The 22,483-nt window shown below is 40.9% G+C and overlaps 1 protein-coding gene across 3 annotated transcripts in view; it reads right to left on the bottom strand.

Moving 5' to 3' along the window:
• Nucleotides 1-22,483, bottom strand: part of LOC127963597 (cAMP-specific 3',5'-cyclic phosphodiesterase 4D) — a 108,063-nt gene that overhangs the window by 29,001 nt on the left and 56,579 nt on the right. The window contains exon 1 of one of the 3 annotated variants that reach the window (XM_052563591.1): nt 22,028-22,442. The exons of the other annotated variants lie outside the window; for them this stretch is intronic. Within the exon in view, the coding sequence (XP_052419551.1) occupies nt 22,028-22,167 (140 nt within the window). The 5' untranslated portion in view covers nt 22,168-22,442. Of the gene's footprint in view, nt 1-22,027; nt 22,443-22,483 lie in introns of those variants that run through there. 3 annotated transcript variants of the gene reach the window in all.

The following is a 22,483-nucleotide window of genomic DNA, read 5'->3' as shown; positions in this document are numbered from 1 at the left end:
GTTTTCCATTGCAAGGAACAGCAGCTGTCCTCCCTGTCTCCCTGTAACACTGTCTTAAGCGTCTTACATTATGGACATTGCAGTTTATAGCTCCGCCACATCGGCATCTTCCTTCTGGCCCTTTCTTAGAGTCAGCAGAAAGGTCCCTTTAATGTCCTAAGCCAAGGTACTGTAACTGTGACCTTCATTGCCTGCCACTTGTAAACAACTGGGATCTTAAGGATGGTTCCATGCACAAACAAGCATGAAAATACAGTTCACTCTTTAACAGTTTTTTCCAATAAAGAACTGTGAAGCTTATTTTATTATCTTTAATATACAGTATCGTGTTTAAGTGATGTTTCTTATTTTTTTGCTATACAGACATCAAGCCAAAATAACTTTTCTGTCTGTCTTAAAGTACTGCATTGGATAGTAGATGAAATGTACTGCTGCATCTCCACATGCATTCATCCCCATATCACACTCCCACTCACCTACAACCAATTATTAGTAAAAATAAATCATCAGGAGTTGAACTAAGAAAAACTACCCTATTTTAAAGAGTGTTAAATATATTCTAAATCTGATAAACGTGCTAAACCTCCTACTCATAATTACTTGGATGAAATAAAACCATGCAGAGAGGGAGACTAAACATTAGCGACTGACGCCAGCTGAATGTACAACAGAAGGCAGACGATTTGAATGTGTCTGTGCCACTTTACTGAAAAAAATCCTGTTATATAAAATGACTTTGATTTTCCTTTTTTCTTCATCTGAAAACTGTGAATTTATACTTTGCATGTTATCTGATCTGTCCTTTAACTGTCCATTTGTGTGTGTGTGCTTTATTGGCATTAGCATAAGGCACATATCTGATAGCGATTTTCTGTTGCCAAGCATTTGTCTTTGGCCCAATACACAGACTTACTCCCTCTCACTTACAAACACACACACACACACATTTACATTTCTCTCAATGTGTACTGTAGTTATTGACACACACCTGCTCCTGAACCTTTATGAATAAAAATTAACACACATTTCTTATGTAAGTTTCCACAGTATCCGATATTTGCCCAGAACAGGTCACAAGTGCCCCTCAATTCTGCCTATTTATTGCCATTTATCTAACCGAGGTGTAGATAAAACAGGTTTATCGGTGACAAGAAGCATTTAAGGAAATCAATAGGCTCATAACCAACTGGTTATCACATCCAATTATTAACCACATAGTAACATGCATTTTTCTTTTAAATTCAGCATCATATGAATAAAAGCTCAAGTATAACCACTGACCTTCAGCATTCACATAGTAAGTGATCCACTATGAAATACGAAACATCTGGAATTCTATTAATGTTACATTTAATGAGGACAACAATCAAATCTTACATGCTAACATCTCCTGAATTATGATCTAGTCCTAAATCGAATTATAAACATAGCAGCGGACTGCTCTGATGCACGCCGCACACATAAAACATTACCATTTTCTCCGGGGTTTGATGTCAATAGGTTTGTTGATGGCATAGGGCGAACCGTTGATGCAAGCGCTGCGGTAACGGGCAATCCTCTCCAGAGAACAAAGTTCTGAGTTTGCTGGCAAACTCATCGTAGACTTACAATCAAGGCTGAACAGGTCCTACTACAGCTGAGCAAGCCTTCCTGGGTCAATCTGACCAGTTTTCAGTTTTCTGTGAGTAAAAATGAGAATGGAGAGTGGAGGGATTGAGTGAGGACTGGAGGATGAGCAGAAAGGAAGAGGAGGGTGAAAGAGAGCGAGAGAGAGCAGGAGGTGGGTGAACAAGAAGCAGGCAGGTGCTGAAATCACTGGCCAGATCATTAAGGTCAATCAGCCATTAGTGAACTTTAATAAAGACCATCCAGAGTCAGCGTGTGAGTGTCTAAACGTATAAAATCTCACACACACGTTTCGTGGAATTGTCCTGACCTGCTCCAATCATACTTATATTGACTCGGTGGCATTTCTAAAAAGCTTTTATGTACCGACTCTCTGCCCTTAATCAGACAGACGGGGCTGACGCACATCAAGAACACAGTCTCGCAAATGACAAGATGCCACGGACATTATATTTCTACTTTCAGCTAATTTAAGCCAGTGCAACAGCTTTAGATTGTTAATACAGTCTTTCATGTGTACTGGAGCTAATGTATTGTTATACACTGTATGTGTGTAACCAATTAAACTTTGGCATTCAAATGCATGCCACATTGTTTGTGCTACAGACGTGAATAATTCTCCAATTTGTTGTCTGCTATTACTTATCTAAGCAATCAGACTACTGGTCAAAACCCACATGGTGGTCCTCTAAAGCCATTAAAATAATCAAATTTTGAAATGCAGTTAAAAACAATCAGAAAACCTTAGCAACTGCACAGCAATGCCCTGTTAACCACTACCCCTAAACATTGTGAACAAGCACTGCTGAAGGTTTGTACAGAAAACATAGTTTATAATATAAAAATTGAGAACATCCAGCACAAATGACTGAACAGAATAACCCCTGATTTTAGAAGCTAAACGATGAGAGATACTAAAAAACACAACTGACAGAGCAGTGAGTTTTAGTTTTAGAACCGAGATTCCTCTCCCAGTTCATTATCATTAAAAATTCTGCTTTGTTCACTAGATGGCAGCAGACCCACAGATTATAACAAGCTCAGAACTGGTTAGCCCCTGTTGGGCGATGCCGTAACTACACCATAATGGAGGCAAAGCATCTATCTCTAGACAGCCATTCACTACAGAATGTTTTATAGAAAACATATAAATGCAAACATTTATTATAAGTGAGCCTGACAGAACTTCTGTAGAACTAACTGTATTTTGTGAATTCTGTCAACCATTTATTTTGCAGTTTCTCCTTTTGTGTTCCTTAGATGAAATTGTTTTGAGATATAAATTTGTCATTCTGACTTTATAACTTGCAATTGTGAGGAAAAAAAAGTCAGAATTGCAAGAAATAAACTCTCAGTTGTGAGAAAAAAAACTTAATTGTGACTATATATCTCGCAATTCTGAGAATTGCTAGACATAAAGTTGCAATTACCTTGTTTTATTTTTTATTCAGTTGCGGAAACGGGCTTCCATAATTAAAAGTATATGCCTATATTAACATTGTTATAAAAAAACATTTTATACTATAATAATAACCTCATATAAGATCCTCAGACCTTAACAATCAAATCATTATCTATTTCCAAATAGCCAATCAAAATACCCAGATAATTCCACAAAGAATTGTTTTTAATGATTTAGTTTTTTGCCTCACAGTGCAGACCTGGAATGTAATAAATAAATAACATAATAAAAATAGCAATAATTAATATTGAAATTAATTCAAATAAAAATGATAGTTCCATCCAGATTAAAAAAGAATATAATCAAATATAATTGTACATATATTAAATAATAATTATAAATGCATACAAATATATTAAAACATTACTTTAACAATATTATCAAATGCTGTCTGCAATTCAGCATTTTCACAAAAGACGTGAAAAAAAGAAAATATTTTTTCCAGAAGGTATTTTCATTTATGACCACAAGGGAGCACTCTATCACCTGCTGTGACACAGTTACTTTAACAAGGGTCTCTTCTCACTTTGAGACTGAACATCTCATTACAACAGTAGGGTGGGGGTGGGGGAGGTGCAGTCAGAGCATTAGAGAAATGTGTCCAAGGCCAGAAACCCATTACCACATGACACTTATGTAATGATCATAGTGTTTCAAAGCAAAAATCGAATTTGCCACAAAGTACATGAATATATTATATACACATAAATTGAATGAGTTGCTCCGAAATGAGCTTCAGGCATCCAAGTGTGGCGAAACCTCCACATTAACATGCGTTTTTATCGTTCATTACCATCAAACGACAATCAAAGCTGCTAGTGATGAATATCCCCATAAGCCCTGCCAAGTATAGCCTATAATAAACTCAGCTTATCCAGGCTAACCTGCCATGTAATGCCACTGCAACTGCCCTTCCTGAAGACAAAGTGTACGGCTTTGTTTGTAGACTGGGAGATAGTTCCCATCATCCATCACTGTTCTTCAGTAGAAGGCGAGAAAAAGCCACGCCATCTCTCACTGTCAGTGAGCACCACTGACGTCTCGTCTGCTTCACAGAAACACTGTTCTCTAGTCTCCTGGAAGCAATGCCTATCGTTATCTTGAAGCTATTTTCTTGAAAGATGACAAAGATCTGGTCATGATTCTTGTACATGTATGAATCATTCAGCAATGGTCAGGAACTGGAACTCCCCCTGGAGTATCTTAAAGCTAAATAACTCGCTCAAGGGCACGGAGGTAGCAGAACAGTATTCTAACCTTATACTACACCATTGCTGAGAAACGCTCACTTTTCATATATATATATATATATATATATATATATATATATATATATATATATATATATCATTATCATTGTAGTATGTAGTATGGACTTATACATTTTTTATTATTATTAGTTACCATTACAGTTATTGTCCTTGTCCTTTGAACTGAATAAATTCAACTTATCTGCCAAATGTTGTTAATTTAACTTCAAAATGTTGCATGATCCATACAATTCTTTTATTAAATTAAATTTAAATTAAAAAATCTGCATTGAGGTTTAAAATTGTAATTGCGAAATTGTAATTGGTTGTGAAAAGCAAACCAATAATCAGGTAATTCTCTGCACATTTTTCAAGCATGATTTACTTTATCTAATAATATTATTTTATATTGTAGCAGCATTAAATGGAATTGCAAAACTAATGAATTTTCCCAAGCAGATGTCCCAATCACATGTTAGTATGCAAATGTAGCCCCGCCTCAAAATCGCACCATTGGTCAAGCTACAAGTTATCATGCTGGACTTCTAAAACAAACAAGAGCATGTTAAAAACACCACAGAACCACAACTGACACAACTACAGTCCTCAACGTACGAATGGCTTACGAATTAAACTCAGCTCTTCACATTAGGCTGGGACAGGAAAACATTATTTGCATTTTATAAAATGACTTTTCAGCAATAGGCTTTTAGTATTAAGTCTTAAGCTTGTTCGCAAAGAAAAAGGCACTAGCCCTCATCCTATGAATTAATTTAACACACGTAGCTAACAACTAGGTGTGCATGCCTAAAGCTAATTTTCCAGCTGGTGCAACTCAATCTAATTTGTCTTCTCTGCTGCCTCAATCAGCTTTGTCTCAAAATACACAACTCTATAAAAAAACACAAACTGCACATGCCCTCTGGGGATGCAAGTAATGCAATGGCTTGTAGACCGTGCAGTACTCCTGAAACATGATGGATTTCATGGCCTGCCGAGTGGAGCAGAGGGGTTAAACAGCTTTCTCCCCAGTCACCAGGTGTTCACACAGGCCGGTCTGGCTGCACACACACAGCCAGACTGTCGAGGAAGAGTGATCGGCTAATTAGCCTGTCTGCATGTGGCCAATTGTCACATACCTAACTGGCTTATGACGTACCTCACAGTGCTGTGTTGGAATCGGTTTACTCTGTAACCTGTGTGTGGTGTGGTGTAATTTGCTGTAGGTATATGTATGTGTATGTCGACCAACAACATTTCTCTTGGTTTGGGTTAAATTCAAATTCCTATAATGTATATTGCCAATATTTAAATGAACAGCTCATAGTTTATTTTCCTTCTGAGCAACACAAAAGAAGAAATGGAGAAAATATTACACTTAGTGTATATTATACTTATATACATAATATATATAATTTTAATTTAGCAGTAAACAGTAAAATTTTCTTTCATGTCTATGGAAAAAAAGTCACATGGGTTTGGAACAAAATGAATATGAGTCCTATGAATTATTTTTTACATTTTAAGAAACTGTATTACAATGCACACAAAAAAACAATCCTCAGTTTCACCTTGTGCACCCAATGAGCTAAAATGCTCCACAGAATTAGAATAATTTTTCACAACTGCTGGTAGTAGGTTTAAATGAACAAGACAGCTTGAATGCCATATGCGTCTGACCATGAACTCAACAAACAGATGAATTAATTTTGGCAGGCACAGTGTGAACTGAACCGTTAATGACAAAACAGACAGATGAAACAGTCCCTAACTTCTGTCACCGCTTGATGAACATTGCTCCATGGGAATTTTTGTGCTAAATAACAAGGATTTGTGGGACCCTCTTTGTCACATCAGTTTCAGAATGTGGTATAATGATGCCTGAAGAAAACTATTCATTAGCATTCACATTCATCTCTATGGCAGCTGTTCAATTGTCGCAGAACCCCTTTAAAGGGATAGTTCACACAAAAATGACAATTTGCTGGATTTTGGATCACCTAATTTTGCCTTAGGCGATCCAAGATGTAGATAAGTGACTTCAATCACAATAATGATGAATGATGGATTTTTTTCTTAAAAACATGCAGCTTTTCACCTCACAAGATGTTCATTGATGGACTGGAATGGTGTGGATTACTAGTGGATTATTGTGATGCTTTAATCAGCTGTTTGGACTCTTATTCTGACGGCACCCATTCACCACAGAGGATCCATTTATGATCAAGTTGAAATGCTACATTTCTCCAAATCTGTTCAGATGAAGAAACAAACACATCTACATCTTGGATGGCTTGAAAGTGAGTAAATTTTCTCAAAATGTAAATTTTTGGATAAACTATTCAAGTTTGCCATTTAATCTTCCATCTTTGCGCAAAGGCACAACTGACATTTTTGAGCCTATCACCTCAGTCGTTAAAGCCATGTGACTAATCACGACAGCACAAGAACAAGCACCAAGTCCTAACTAGCTACTATCCTGAGCTGTAACGTGTGAAACTGTGAAGTCTCACACTTTTAAGAGGCTCCAGAAAGACCTGGACAATGAAAAAAACACCAACTGCAAAAAGAAAAAAAAATCATATTTGTTCCTTGCAAAAAAACATTTAAAAATAACTTTTTGAATTGATTTTGAATGACCGTCAGTGGATGGTCAAGATTATTTTTAGAACCTGACTATTTAGTTTGATCTGGATCAAACCTTGAGCACTTGCATATGCAGCTAAATTTTAAGTAAAATTGCTTTATTTTTCATTCTTTGATGAAAGTGTGTGCCCTAAAAGATTTGATTCAGAAGATCAAAGTATATTAGCCGGCTGCCTTGCATGTGTAATTATATGACTCATTTAAACATTAAATAATCGGGAAATGTTACAGGCTTGTTATCTCATTGGGTGGAGTCAAGAGCTCTCGGCCTCTGTGATAAATCTCATACATGCTCGAGGAGCTCCGAGTCTGGGGCTTCAGGGCTCTATCACAGATAAAAGTCAGCTTTAATAAAAAATATTTCAATCATGAGGCACAAAGAAAATGAAAAAGCCCAAATGTTGTTTTATCACTGAATATGCATGTAAAATGACATTTTTTACGACCATCAAGGCCTTTAAAAAACCAAGGCAAATGTTATTACATCTGTATTAAGCTCATTTCATAATCTTTTAAAGACTCTAGCAGCAAAATAGTCAAACTCTATTCAATGTTACCAAGGTTACTGGAGATGCGTTCAAGGAAAACCCAGATGACAAGTCTCTGAAAGGACAAAAACAAAGTCTTACAGACAGTCACTAACAAAGACAGACAAGAGAGCGCAATACCCAGCACTGTAGTGCTGTGGGTACAAACGGGTATGTTGCCCATAGATTTTAATATTTAACTAACACAGCCAAACATAGCTCACATTTCTGTATATTATTTGATTTCAAGCTAGTATGCAAAAGAGAAGACCTAGATATTGACAGCACAACAGTAGACAACACAAGTGTCACAAAGCACAAAATCCCGCAGCCTCAAATAAGCATTCTAGCTATTCATGTGACAGTTTGTTTTGTAGCTGGTGTTCTCATTAGAGATGTTCCGATACCCTTTTTATCTTCCCGATACCGATTCCGATACCTGGGCTCAGGGTATCGGCCGATACCGAGTACTGATCCGATACCTGGGTGTATATCTGTATATACAGCTGTATATACTACTAGCCCTGTGTAAATTGCTAGAATTTTTTTATGGTGTGCTTCAGACAGATCCCTCAATAAAACATGAACAAATACATGGTGAACTACTGTATTTATTACAGTATTTTTATTATCTAACATGAATTTGACAGTATTATTTATTTTCTTATGCAAAAAAGAACTTCAAATGCAGCCAAAAATCTAACACCGCAAACTAAAAAAGGTATTTAAGTTTTACAATATAACTGTATAAAAAAACTGCAACAAATAAGTCTAGGAATATAAAAAAGATCTATTAATCAGATAATCTCTAACAAGTAAAAAACAAGTAAAAAACAAGCAACCATCTAGGCATAATTATTATTATTATAGAGATGTATTATTATTACTGTAGGCTACAACAGTAGCTTTATATATTGTCAATTTACTCATGTAAACCAAACATTTATTTTAATGGGCTGCCATGAAGATCTTTGAGTGTCTGTGTTTATGATATGACAGTATTCTCAAATGAAACGGTAAATTCTCATGAAGTGACGGTTTATGCGTTCGTGTCCTCATGACACACAGCAGAGACTACAAAACAGCGAGCTCTCGCGCATCTGTGCCAGTCACCCACAGAGATGTAGATTTTGCGGGAGTAATATTTAAATAGTATTTTGCAGTTTAATATTCACAGACACTAGTATATATTCGGCTACTGTCTGGAGCCCTGCGTTTTGACTTACACGGAAGCGACTGAACGCAGTTGCCGGTACTGAATATACTCGAGAGTCTGTAACTACCGGTACTACAGAGACATACTGCTAACCACTGATCTATAATATAGTAGCGGCTTCACTGTCTTTTGGCAGTTTAGAATGTGATGAGTGATCCAGTCATATATAGATAAGGGCTGCTAACGCGTTTTCATTTCTTCTTCGCTGCTCTAAACAGGGGTTGCTTGTGGCAACACAGCACAACTTCCTGTGTTTTCAATGCATTTTGAGCAGCGAAGAAGAACCGTGCAGCGGTTAGGCAAAGCTTGCGGTCATAACTAGGTCTTTTTTAAGAAAATGGTATCGGATCGGTATATGGGTTCATGTACTCGCCGATGCCGATGCCAGAATTTGTTGTGGTATCGGAGATATTTCCGATACTAGTATCGGAATCGGAACAACTCTAGTTCTCATGTGAAGATACTAGCAGCATGTGGCTGTTGTAATAGAATTACACAAAGCTGAATGATCTCATATCAGTGACAGTATGAGAGCATGATGACATCATTAGCATACTATAGGTTCTAGAACAAAACTCTGCAGTTGAAAGACATTTAGTAGAGGCTTACTGTATATATCTATATATTAATAATTCATCATAAATATATAAAAACGGATATCAAATTGCTTCTGCATTCACATTTAATACCTTGAGTTTTTCCCTTTAAAGCAAAAAAAAAACTATGCATAACATATTTTTTATATTTCTTTATTAAATCAATAATTGTATCTCTAAATTCTGATTGGTTGAGCCTGTGAGTGTACATTCTATACTCAAGACCATATGAAATCAACACGTTGAGTGTGCAAATACAGATTGCTCTGACTGACAAACATCTTTTAGTTATAAATCTGATGCATTTGTTTTGAATGTAATAAACCCATAAATAAACGTGTTGTCTGTCATTTATATATCTGTCATGTTGCCAACAATTCAAACCATTGGCAAGAGCAGCTTGTTTTTGTCATGACTTAGGTCTGTGTTGCTATATTTTTGTCTTGTTGTCTGTGTGTCTAGTCTCAGAACACATGGGTTTTGTTTTGACAGCTCATGTGTTCTGCTGTCAGTGTTTCTTCCCCCTCCCACTCGTTACCCTTAATTCCCTGTGTTCCGTCACACCTGTAGCCACTCCTTCCTCATTAGCTCTCCTCTATTTTAGTTCCTCTCGTGCTCTGTCTTTTGTCAGACCGTTGTGATTGTTTTGTGCTTCGAGTGTGATTGTTTCAACCTGTCTGCCTAGTCCTGCCTTGTCGTGTTTTTGGATTTGTATTCTTTCCCCGGGTACTGCTCTTGTCAGTCTAGACTGGTTCTGCCTCCGGTCCCTGCCTCACCTCTCTTTTGGATCTTCTGAGACCTGACCCCCAGCTCCTCTCTGCACTCTGTCCTTTCCTTCAGGGATTTTGGTGTGACTTGACGCTGCGTCCCCCAACGACGCTCTGGTGGATGAGACCTGACGTTGCGTCACAGAAGACGCTTGGACTGGTCCCCGCTGAGAGATTTCTTTTGCTCTACTCTGAGGAGTAGCCATTCTTCTGTTTTTTTCCCTGTTTGCCCAGTGTGGGCTAATAAACTCTGTTACCTGCATCTGAGTCCCGCGTATCCCTGACAGAACGGTCTGACCACGATGGATTCAGCAGGTGCAGACCAAGTAAGAGTCGCAGTCAGTCAACAAGGCATTCTTCTGGGACAGCATTCCAGCCAGTTGACCACCACCACTAGGGAGGTTGAGGGCCTCACAGCCCAGGTAGCGGACCTCAATCTCCAGATTCAGAGGCTCCAGCTTGAAGCCTTGGCCAGCAGATCGGCTACTCGTTCTGAGCCTGAACCCCATGCCAATTGTCCACCGCCATATGATGGGGACCCTAACTCCTGCCGTGCCTTTCTGTCCCAATGTTCTCTGGTCTTCGCCCTCCAGCCTCGGCGCTATGTTACTGAGGAGTCCCAAGTCGCATTCGTGATCACCCTCTTGAAAGGAAAGGCCCGGGACTGGGCAACAGCTGTGTGGGATGCCCGTGCTCCATTCTGTGCCACTTTCCAGGACTTCAGGGCAGAGATGATCAAACTGTTTGACCGCTCTGCTCAGGGCGATGAGGCAGCTGCCCAGTTAGCGCGGTTGAGCCAGGGCAGGCAATCAGTCACCGATTACTCCATCCAGTTCAGAACTCTGGCAGCCTCCTGTGACTGGAATGAGGCAGCGTTGCGTGCAAGGTTTCGGGAAGGTTTGGATGATGACATCCAGGATGAGATCGCCACTCAAGATCTACCGCAGAGTCTTGACATCCTTGTGGATCTGGCCCTCCGTGTGGAGGGGCGCCTTCAGCGTAGACATCAGCGGCGTGGTGCTCAGTCCCCCTGGATGCTGGTGGAGGGCGTTCCTAGTAGTGCTTCCACCTCCTTGTCACCGTCAACAGACCCTGAGCCTATGCAAGTGGGGCGTCTTCGCCTCACCCCTAAAGAGAAGCAGGATCGTCTGACTCGGGGCCTGTGTCTGTACTGCGGGAAGCCGGGCCATCGAGCTATCCAGTGCCCGTTAAAAGCCAGAGCCCATCAGTAGTCCGGGGAATCCTGGTGGGTGCTACTCCTCATGTCGACTCCCCCATCTCTTGTACCATGTTAAAGGTCTCGATTCAGCACAAGGACTCCTTTCATTCCTGTTCTGCACTTGTTGACTCTGGTGCTGAGGGCAACTTCCTGGATGCCTCTGTTGCAGCACGGTGGGGTATTCCTACTATTCCTCTTCCTTCTCCTATTTCTGTTCGCTCCCTAAATGGTCTCCTCATCTCTTCCATCACCCATTCCACTACCCCTGTAAGTTTGACTGTGTCCGGCAATCACTGTGAGGTAATTGAGTTGTACCTCCTAGATTCCCCGGGTGCTCCTGTTGTCCTTGGGCACCCGTGGCTGGTGCAGCACAACCCTCATGTGGATTGGTCCGGCAATTCTGTGTTCTCTTGGAGTCAGTCATGTCTTGCGTCTTGTCTTGGTTCTGCTTTGTCTCCTGGCTCTGTGTCTCCTGTTTTTCAGGTTGAGGAGGGTGATCTTGCCGGGGTCCCGGAGGGGTACCGTGATCTTTGTCAGGTCTTCAGCAAGTCCCGAGCCACATCCCTGCCTCCTCATCGGCCGTATGACTGTGCCATCAACCTCCTCCCAGGCACTTCTCCGCCCAAGGGTCGTTTGTATTCCCTGTCTAGTCCTGAGAGAGAGGCCATGGACAAGTATATTCAGGACTCCTTAAATGCCGGCCTCATCCGGCCCTCTTCCTCACCTGCTGGGGCTGGGTTCTTCTTTGTTAAGAAGAAGGATGGCTCCCTGCGACCCTGCATTGACTACCGTGGCCTCAATGACATCACTGTAAAAAACCGGTATCCTCTGCCTTTGATGTCATCAGCCTTTGAGTTGTTAAAGGGAGCCAAGGTCTTTACCAAGCTAGACCTCCGTAATGCCTACCACTTGATCCGTATACGTGAGGGGGATGAGTGGAAGACAGCATTTAACACCCCGACGGGACACTTTGAATACCGGGTCCTACCCTTTGGGCTTACTAATGCCCCAGCTGTCTTCCAGGCCCTGGTGAACGATGTGTTGAGAGACATGGTGAACAGATTTGTCTTTGTGTACCTTGATGATATTCTCATCTTCTCTCCCTCATTGCAGGTCCACACTCAACATGTCCGTCAGGTGCTACAACGGCTGCTGGAGAACCAGCTGTACGTCAAGGCGGAGAAGTGCGTGTTCCATGCCAAGTCGGTTTCGTTCCTGGGGCATATTATCTCGACGGAGGGGATCAAGGCCGATTCCGGTAAGGGCCGTGGCCGAGTGGCCAACCCCTGACTCACGGAAGGCGTTGCAGCGGTTCTTGGGGTTCGCCAACTTCTATAGGCGATTTATCAGGAACTTTAGCCTGGTTGCTGCACCCTTAACTGCACTCACCTCTCCTAAGGTATCGTTCAAATGGAATGTACAAGCTCAGGAGGCCTTTGGTGCTCTCAAGTCCCGTTTCATCTCTGCTCCTGTTCTTTGTCTCCCAGATCCGGAACGGCAATTCATTGTTGAGGTGGATGCTTCTGATGTCGGGGTAGGCGCGGTCCTGTCCCAGCGGTCCCCCAAGGATGGGAAGGTGCATCCTTGCGCCTTCTTTTCTCACCGTCTGAGCCCAGCCGAGCGAAACTATGACATGGGTAACAGGGAGCTGCTGGCAGTCAGGCTGGCCCTGGGGGAGTGGCGCCACTGGTTGGAGGGCGCAGCGTTGCCCTTCTTGGTCTGGACGGATCACAGGAATTTGGAGTATATCCGTTCGGCCAAGAGGTTGAATGCCCGCCAGGCCCGCTGGGCACTTTTTTTTGGGCGGTTTAATTTCTCCCTCTCGTATCGGCCAGGATCAAAGAATGTTAAACCTGATGCCCTTTCTCGTTTGTTCGAGAATCCCGGTGAGGAGGTGAGCCCCAGTACCATTCTCTCCAGAGAGGTGGTGGTGGGGTCCCTTTCTTGGGATGTCGAACGACGGGTAAGAGAGGCCGTGCGGGAGGGGGAGGTCCCAGGGGGGTGTCCGGGGGGTCGGTTGTTTGTACCGGCTGCGCTGCGTCCTGAGGTCCTTCGGTGGGGTCATGAGTCCAGAGTTGCTTGTCATCCAGGGGTTCGGAGATCGCTGGCTGCCATCCGTCAGCGATTTTGGTGGCCATCCATGGCCCAAGATGTCAGGCAGTTTGTGTTGGCTTGCTCAGTTTGTGCTCAGAATAAGACTTCTAACCAGTCTCCTGTTGGTCTGTTACAGCCCCTACCCATTCCCTCTCGTCCATGGGCACATCTGGCCCTTGATTTCATCACTGGCCTTCCCCCGTCGAGGGGTAACACTGTTATTCTGACGGTGGTGGACCGCTTCTCCAAGGCGGCCCATTTTATCCCCTTACCCAAACTCCCCTCCGCCAAGGAGACAGCTCAGGTGGTCGTGGACCACATCTTCCGGATCCATGGTCTTCCGGTTGATGTGGTCTCCGACAGAGGACCACAATTCGTCTCCCGGTTTTGGAGAGAGTTCTGTAGACAGATCGGGGCCTCTACGAGTCTGTCTTCAGGTTTCCACCCCCAGACCAATGGGCAGGCCGAGCGAGCCAACCAGGATCTTGAGCGTGCTCTCCGCTGCCTAGCATCACAGAGTCCGAGCTCCTGGAGTCAGCAGTTGTCGTGGGTTGAATATGCCCACAATTCCCTCCCGGTGGCGTCTACGGGTATGTCTCCTTTTCAATGTTCTGTTGGCTATCAACCACCCCTTTTCCCTGCACAGGAACCCGAAGCTGCGGTCCCGTCTGCCTTGCCCTTTGTCCGTAGGTGTCGGCGCACCTGGAGGAGGGCTGAGGAGGCCTTGGCCCGGGCTTCCAGACGGATCAAATTGGCGGCTGACCGTCACCGGACTCCGGCTCCCCAGTACGTTTGCGGACAGAAGGTATGGCTTTCCACCAAAGACCTGCCCATCCGGGAGCCTTCTCGTAAGTTGGCACCCAGGTTTATTGGGCCATGTCGCATCACCAAGGTCCTGAGTCCGGTGGCAGTGCGGCTCAAGCTTCCTCCCACGCTTGGTCGGGTTCACCCTGTCTTTCACGTGTCCAGGGTTAAGCCTGTGTTTAGATCCCCCCCCCCTTAATCCCATTGTCTCTTCCCCCATACCCCCTCCCCCCCTTCGTCTAGTGGATGGTATTCCTGTTTACACTGTGAGAAAGCTTTTGGATGCTAGACGTCGTGGTCGGGGTTTCCAGTATCTAGTGGACTGGGAGGGCTACGGTCCTGAGGAGAGGAGTTGGATTCCGGCTCGGGATATTCTGGACCAGACTCTGATTGAGGACTTCCGCCGGCGACGAGGTGAGACCCTCCGGGTTGCGCCTGGTGGCGCAGCTGGAGGGGGGGGTACTGTCATGACTTAGGTCTGTGTTGCTATATTTTTGTCTTGTTGTCTGTGTGTCTAGTCTCAGAACACATGGGTTTTGTTTTGACAGCTCATGTGTTCTGCTGTCAGTGTTTCTTCCCCCTCCCACTCGTTACCCTTAATTCCCTGTGTTCCGTCACACCTGTAGCCACTCCTTCCTCATTAGCTCTCCTCTATTTTAGTTCCTCTCGTGCTCTGTCTTTTGTCAGACCGTTGTGATTGTTTTGTGCTTCGAGTGTGATTGTTTCAACCTGTCTGCCTAGTCCTGCCTTGTCGTGTTTTTGGATTTGTATTCTTTCCCCGGGTACTGCTCTTGTCAGTCTAGACTGGTTCTGCCTCCGGTCCCTGCCTCACCTCTCTTTTGGATCTTCTGAGACCTGACCCCCAGCTCCTCTCTGCACTCTGTCCTTTCCTTCAGGGATTTTGGTGTGACTTGACGCTGCGTCCCCCAACGACGCTCTGGTGGATGAGACCTGACGTTGCGTCACAGAAGACGCTTGGACTGGTCCCCGCTGAGAGATTTCTTTTGCTCTACTCTGAGGAGTAGCCATTCTTCTGTTTTTTTCCCTGTTTGCCCAGTGTGGGCTAATAAACTCTGTTACCTGCATCTGAGTCCCGCGTATCCCTGACAGTTTTTGTTTTTTTTTCAACAGGAAAGGCATGGTTTTATTTGAGTTCAGCACAACTTTCTTTTGAAACAAGAATGACGCACAACATGAAAATGGGTTGACTGAAAAGTTAACAATGGCATAATGCATCTACAACAAGGATGAGTTGTTTTCTTTAAGAATTTCTAAATACAATCAAACTACAAACCGGACTTTCAATTTCACTCTTTTGTTAAATTTCTAGCCAGCAAAATTAAACACTGGGGATGTAAAAGCACATTCAAATCTACAGCAAGGATAAACTTTGAAACTGTCTTCAAGAACTTGAAAATAAATTCAAACTATGAACTAGACTTTTGCTCTTTTTTAGATTTTTGGTCAGCTACTTAAAGCTGATTACTGGTTATTAAGATTTTAGTATAGAAAAGCACAAACAAGTCATTAGCACAGACAACATGCTATCTTTGTCTACAAGCTATGCGTAACAGAAGGTTTGGCTCCACTAGGTGAGAATGTAAGATGTACTGTGGATTGTACTAAATTATAAACATCTGAATGTGAGACTTCCCTCACAGTCTTTTTGCCAGAACTGTTAATAATGAAAAGACTGAATATTACATTTATGCCAAATGTTCTGACTGCAGGATCAGAAAACTGGATTAATTTGCACTGTAAACTATTTTTCATTGAAAAGCCTATGTAATTTGTCTGTGTATGGGAATCTGGTCCTAAGACAATGTAAAAAATAAAATCAGAATATACAGACAACACTGTATCTTAACTGTTGTAGGTGTTGTAAATCTCAGAGGCTGGCGTTTCAGAAGAACCTGGAGGCTAAATGGCAGCATCAGTGAGGAAGGACCAGAGAAGATAAGAAGAAACACATCCACAGAATTATGTAATTGAATGTAAATCTCAAAACAAAGGCTTAGAACTGCTCCTTGCCTCTCTGGTGGCTCCCTGTTGAAATGCTTCATGGACGTTCTTTCTATGTAACGTCACACTTACGCTTTTTATGCTTTGTTATGCCATAAGCATTTCCACAATAATCACACTGCAGTACTGACCTTTCTCTCTCTTAAGATTAAATGGACTGAGGGAGGATGTTGTGGGGAAATTAGAACACAATGCAAATTGAAAAAGTCAAGGGCAAATTGCAGTTTCCTCTTAAAAGCTGCGTAATAAAAGTTCCTGGGCTTAGACTTGAGACTAGAAAATGATATACTGTTGAAAACTATATCTGGTTGATATATACTGTGTATACTTTGTATGTATGTTATGATTTTGCTGGCATTTTAAATTTGAACAAAATTGCCTAAATTGAACAAGGACAAACACATTATATAAGACTTTTAAATATAGTATATCACATTTTTTTGTAGCAATAAGATATTGCAATGTACTGTATATCAGATTTCATCAACAGTGTAACGTGTTCAATTGCTCCTGTCATATACACTAGCACTATGAGTCCAGACGATATATATATGTTTGGGCTGGTAAGCAATTACAGTTTTCAATCTAATTAATGACATGATGTGGTGATTAATTAATATAATTAATTGCATATTAAATTTGGAGAAATTACTCCCAAAAGATAATTCATTGATAAGTCATTGTTGGGTAAAGCATCAAACAGAGATTACAAAAATTAGGTTCAGCAAGAAATATTTTGTTGATCAAATTTATTACATACAGCCTACTCTTTTGGATCATGTGAGTAAATTATGACAGAATTGTCATTTTTGGTTGGGTGAACTATAACTTTAATAATTTATTTTCTTAATTGTATTATTATTACTATGAAAACATGAAATTATTTCTTTAATGAAATGATACTTTAAATAATAAACTAAAACTGCCAGTTGGTGGTGGTAAATGTCTTAATGATTAAGTCATCGAGTCATTTATTCATTCGTTTGATTCGTTCAAATGGCTGATTCATTCAGGAGTGAAGTAAATGGTTCTTTATGAATGGTTCATTGAATCATTAGGATTGTTCGACTTTAAGCGGATCATCACCATCAGACCGATCGGTGTGTGACATCAAAGTACCGCAAGAGCTCAGAGAGCAGATGACTCACGTTACTTTGACGTCATACAACGACCGGTCTGTGCAGTGCCACTTCAAATCCAGTGAACCTATGGACAGTGGTTCAACGCGCCAAATGTGTCTAAAATAACACAATATTAACTTCTTAATGAACTGTTGTATAAGATGAGTATCACATTTACACTATTGTATTGCACTTAGCCTACTCCATGTGTGATATTTCTTAACTATGTGATGTAAATATGAGACACGATCTCAAACGGGCGTTTTGCCCCATATCTTGAATTTTAGGGATATTCTTTAGGCTCCATCATGCAGTAAATCATTGCCCTGCCTCATATTAGTCATCAATCGTCTGTATGAAATGGCAGATGATCCACATAGGTCTGGGCCGGGTAATTAATTATTATATAATTTGTACAAAAGCAAGCCATGTATCAGGCCAATGTAGGAAAAAGATTGGCTTGCAGCTGAATTTGAAAAGGAATATATTCTGTCTGTGAACATAAAACTTCTCAGTTTGAATTGTACTGTTTAGTGAGGCACACTCAATATTAAAAAAGGAAACTTACAGATCAATACAGACTTATGAAATATCTGATGGAGAGTTCAAAACTCATTTTCTGTACTTGACTGCCTCTAGTACTAGTTTTGATACAAATATTTTTCTTCTACTTTCTACTATACATACACATATATAGCAGTAAATATTACAAACAAATATAAAATAAATACTTTAATAATTAAGTATTAAATCTGCATGTTCACAGTTCTCTGATGTTGGTTATGGTCTCATGACATGCAGGTAAACAAATAAAATATCTTTTTTTTTCAGTGAGTGTTTTATTTTAATTCATTTTTAAATTAGTTGGTTGAGTTAAAAAAATTATTTAATTAATTATTATCTTTTCATTAAACTCACAAACCCCTGGAAGTTCTTTCACAAACCCAGTTTAGAAAGCATTGATGTAATACAATGTACTTCATGATGTTGATGATGTTGATGTTGAACAACAAATGGAATATCTCTTTGTATTTTGATATCAATATGGTACACGACTATCCTATTTAAATCAATGTGAAAAATTAGATCAAGAGTGCAACTAAGTCAAAAGTAACTAAGTATCTAAAATGTCATTAATTTCATTATTCACACTGCAAGCGACCCTTCTCCTCCACAGATTAACAGTAGCCAAATAAGCATGAATAAAGTTATATTTCTCGCCACTTAAGGTGTCAAAATAAAATCTCGGAATGGGATTCACACATGTGAGCCACCAATCCCACCCCTGCAGTTGTAAGACAGCTTTTACACAAGAGCACTAATGGCGATGAAACGTAAGGGTGTGCGTCACACGCTTTCAAGAACGGATGCCACCTTGGATCAACAACAGTATTTTACAGCACCATGAACCCTGAGTGTGTGCTTGGGAAGGGGGTCTCTGAAAGATCTCCATTCCTCATAAACCCAAGAGAACATTGGAAATGTTCCCTCTCATTATTTTAAGTCCTTTTCAACACCTCCACACTGTCTGAGACGTCTTTCAGTACATGGGGCACTGCAAATGAATTGGGGTCGCAGCTTATTTGTTCCTGAGCAAGCTGTTCTCTGGATTACTTCTAGTGCTATGTGATATGCCATGCAAAAGTGCATGCTGTGAGCTCACAATCAGCTATTGAGTGCACAACTCGGATGCATTATTACAATTATCCTGCTACAATGTTGCTTTTGACTTTGAATTAATGCTTTGTGTGCCTTAGGCCATGTCCACACGTACACATGCATTTTAATAAACAGTTTTTCTTTTTTCTGTTTTTAAAATCTCCGTCCACATGAAAATGCAAATGCATGCTATGATGCACTGTCAAGAGCATGCCAAACCAACAGGTAGCGATGTAATCTCAACTGTAAGGCGATGTTGGCCAATCAGAAGCCTGAAAAAGCCTTTCCAGTAAGCAAAGGTAACGATGTAGGCTCTGACGTCACAAGCCAAAACTCCAGTTTCGCTGTCTACACGATACACTACAGCTGAAGTTTTAGAAAATCTTCACCCTGGCAGGCATATTCAAAACTGTTAATTTTCAATGACCTGGTGCTGCGTTTGTGTGTGGATTAATGGCCAAATCGCGTAGAAAAGCTGCGGTTTAAAATTAGCCACATTCCTGTGGATTGGGCCTAAAAGACAAGCATCCATATATAACAGAAAATTAGCATAGCAACTTCTGTCATCCCATACAAATAAACAACACTGAAAAGGTGCTGTTGATTAGGGGGAAAAGTTGCATGTAAAGTAACAATGCTGTTTTTTTTGTTAGTCACATAACCCACTGTCCCTTAAAGGAAGCTACAGTGCTAATCCTTAGCGTACTTTCTGTTGCATCCGTTAAGCGATAAGCTATCATCAACTGCACAAACAGATTGTGTAAGACTGACTATCCATGTATGAAATGCGGCAGCCCACACACTGACATGAGAGATGTTTTGAAACACACAGGAAATATGATGGCAGCGACGAATCGGGTTAGCGATGGTGGGCCGCTAACGATGCTAGCCGCTTCAGGCACTATTCTTCCTGCATCAACAGGGTTGGAAACACGGACGAGGCTGACTGCCGCCCGCTGACTGTGCTGACACTGTGTTCTTATTGTGAACTAATAGCGAGACACCCACTCGTTCCTCACTGTTGTCAAGGAGCCCAGCGGCAGATTCAATAAAGCATCTATCAGCCAAGCCTCTCCGCTGAGCTAAAGGGATGAGAAGTGCTACACAAGCGCCTGTATTTCCAGGGAAAATCAGCGCCTTGGCAAGTCAACGGTCAGGGATTACGTGATGGGCCTGCAATAAATCAGGAAAAAAAATGTCCCTTTATTTGATAGAAGAGAGGGCTGCTGTAAAGCATTCATATTTACATGATAGAAAAGAAACCAGTGCCATTTTCTAAATATTTGTTTTTCATGTTCGTCATGAGAAAGCTTTGAAAAAACAAAATCCATTTAATTAACATCACAACAGATAGCATAATGCAGACTATTTCAATTTTTATTTTTAGCAAAATTCCAAATTGTTAAAGGATTTGTTTTAAATAAGACCAAAAAAAGAAATATTCAAGTATCATACAGATTTGTCCATTTTGGGCCAGATTTACTAAACGGCAAATTAGTGTTAGAGCACAATTCCATAAAAGTGGCGATGGGAGGGGAAAATTCTCCATGTGATTTACTGACAATGCGCACATTAAAGAACACAGACGCAGTCAGATCACTTCCATAATGACCAGCGCAATCTACCAAGAGGAGCGCAAATTTAAGACATACTTTTTGGGGATTTAAAAAAATGGCACAAATACCAGTATCATCATTTGATGAATGAATCTCTTCAAACGGTAGTAAATCTGCGTGATTCAATTTAATAATCTCCTCTCATAAATATAGCAAAGGGAAATTCAACAAATACATATTCAATAAGGTCAGGCGCAAAAATAACTGTCCACACCTTTTTCAGCGCTAATTCTTCTCTGCGCGTCTTTAGTAAATACTGACAGTACTATTTTAAAATCTGTATGCTAATTTGCATGTAGAAATACAGACTGTGTAATAATACAGATTAATCAGAAAAACAGAATTAATAAGTTATACATAAGCACTAAGGCCCTGTCCACACGAACATGGTTATTTGTAATACCACATCTTTTTTCTATGTGGTTTACCGTTCGTCCACACGCAAACACAGCACCAGGTCAAGTTTTTCAAAAACTCCAGTTGCAGTGTTGTCATGTAGACAGCGAAAAGTTTTTGGCTTGTGACATCGTTATCTCTGCCTACTGGAAACTTTTTCAGGCTTCTGATTGGCCACCATGACTTTACATTTGAGATTATATCGCCACCTGTTGGCTGGCCATGCCCTTGACAGTACATCACAGCATGTATTTGCATTTTCATGTAGAGAGAGATTTTTTTCAAGTGGAAAAACGAAACAAAATATCAGAATGATTTCTGAAAAATCAAGTGACACTGAAGAATAGATTGCATTTTAAAATATGAAACAATATTTCACAATACTACTGTTTTACTGCATTTTAAACAGTCAGATAGATCTATTTTTTATATCTGTATGTATGAAAATACATTATTTTAGTACTACATGAATTATATTATATACAAATACAATAGCAAATAAAATATTTGGATTATTCAAATATAAACAGTGCATCTCATCCTTAAGAGTATGAGCTAGAAATGAACTAAGTAAAATCATACTTTTATTTTTACAAGGCTTTTATAGAAGTTCTGCTCTGATAGGCTTACAAACACAAACTGCTCTGATGAAATTATAACAGCCTCCCTTGCTAATCTGCTTTTGATATATACCCTCATCTGTGAACCTGCTCAGGCGTTTAATGCTGGATGAAGCCGCAGGAAATGAGACCACCATTAAACATTAAATTTACCCTGAATGGCAAGCTGGCAGATGAGAGCCCGGCAACCTGTGACTGAGCATCAATTCACACAAATGACACACATACACACCCAAACAGAGCATGTGCTCCCAATCACATAAAGTACAACACAACCAAAACAATGAGCACGTAAAAAGTGCTGGATGTTCTTTGACACACTGTTGTGTTGTGGACGCTGCCTAACCAAAAACACAAACACACTACATGCTAAAGGAAAGCCTCACCATATCCAGGAATGCCTTCGGAGAGGAAGGCTGCTCAAGCATATCATTCTCTCCTCTCGAACCCTGTGATTGCGGCCGGACTTCATTGAAAGACAGATTTTCAAGAGTTTCTCAACAAGCTCTTCATGAATCCTTCTCATTTAGAGAAAAGACTATGTGACTACTGTGGGTTTAAGTGGTGTCCGTGTCCATAATGTCTTCTTCCTGCCATCATGCCATGTGGAGTCTGGTTTGGTTTAATCCACTGTTACTTTGCCATAGTTTAATGATGATGAAGAAAAAAAACCATAGCATCTTACAAAATCAATAATCAAGCTACCCTATTAAGCCTTTAAGAGAATACAATTGAAACCTCTCTAAAATTTACAGTGGATTGCGTAACGTCTAAATAGAGCAGCCGTCCCAACTGATGTTCGTTGTGTTTATATGGAAAACGCTTGACCACATTCCTCCTTC

This window comes from Carassius gibelio, chromosome B8 (genome assembly GCF_023724105.1).
Source record: "Carassius gibelio isolate Cgi1373 ecotype wild population from Czech Republic chromosome B8, carGib1.2-hapl.c, whole genome shotgun sequence".
Classification (NCBI taxonomy): domain Eukaryota; kingdom Metazoa; phylum Chordata; class Actinopteri; order Cypriniformes; family Cyprinidae; genus Carassius; species Carassius gibelio.
The sequence above is the reverse complement of the archived record's forward strand: the minus strand, read 5'-3'. Positions and strand labels throughout refer to the sequence as shown.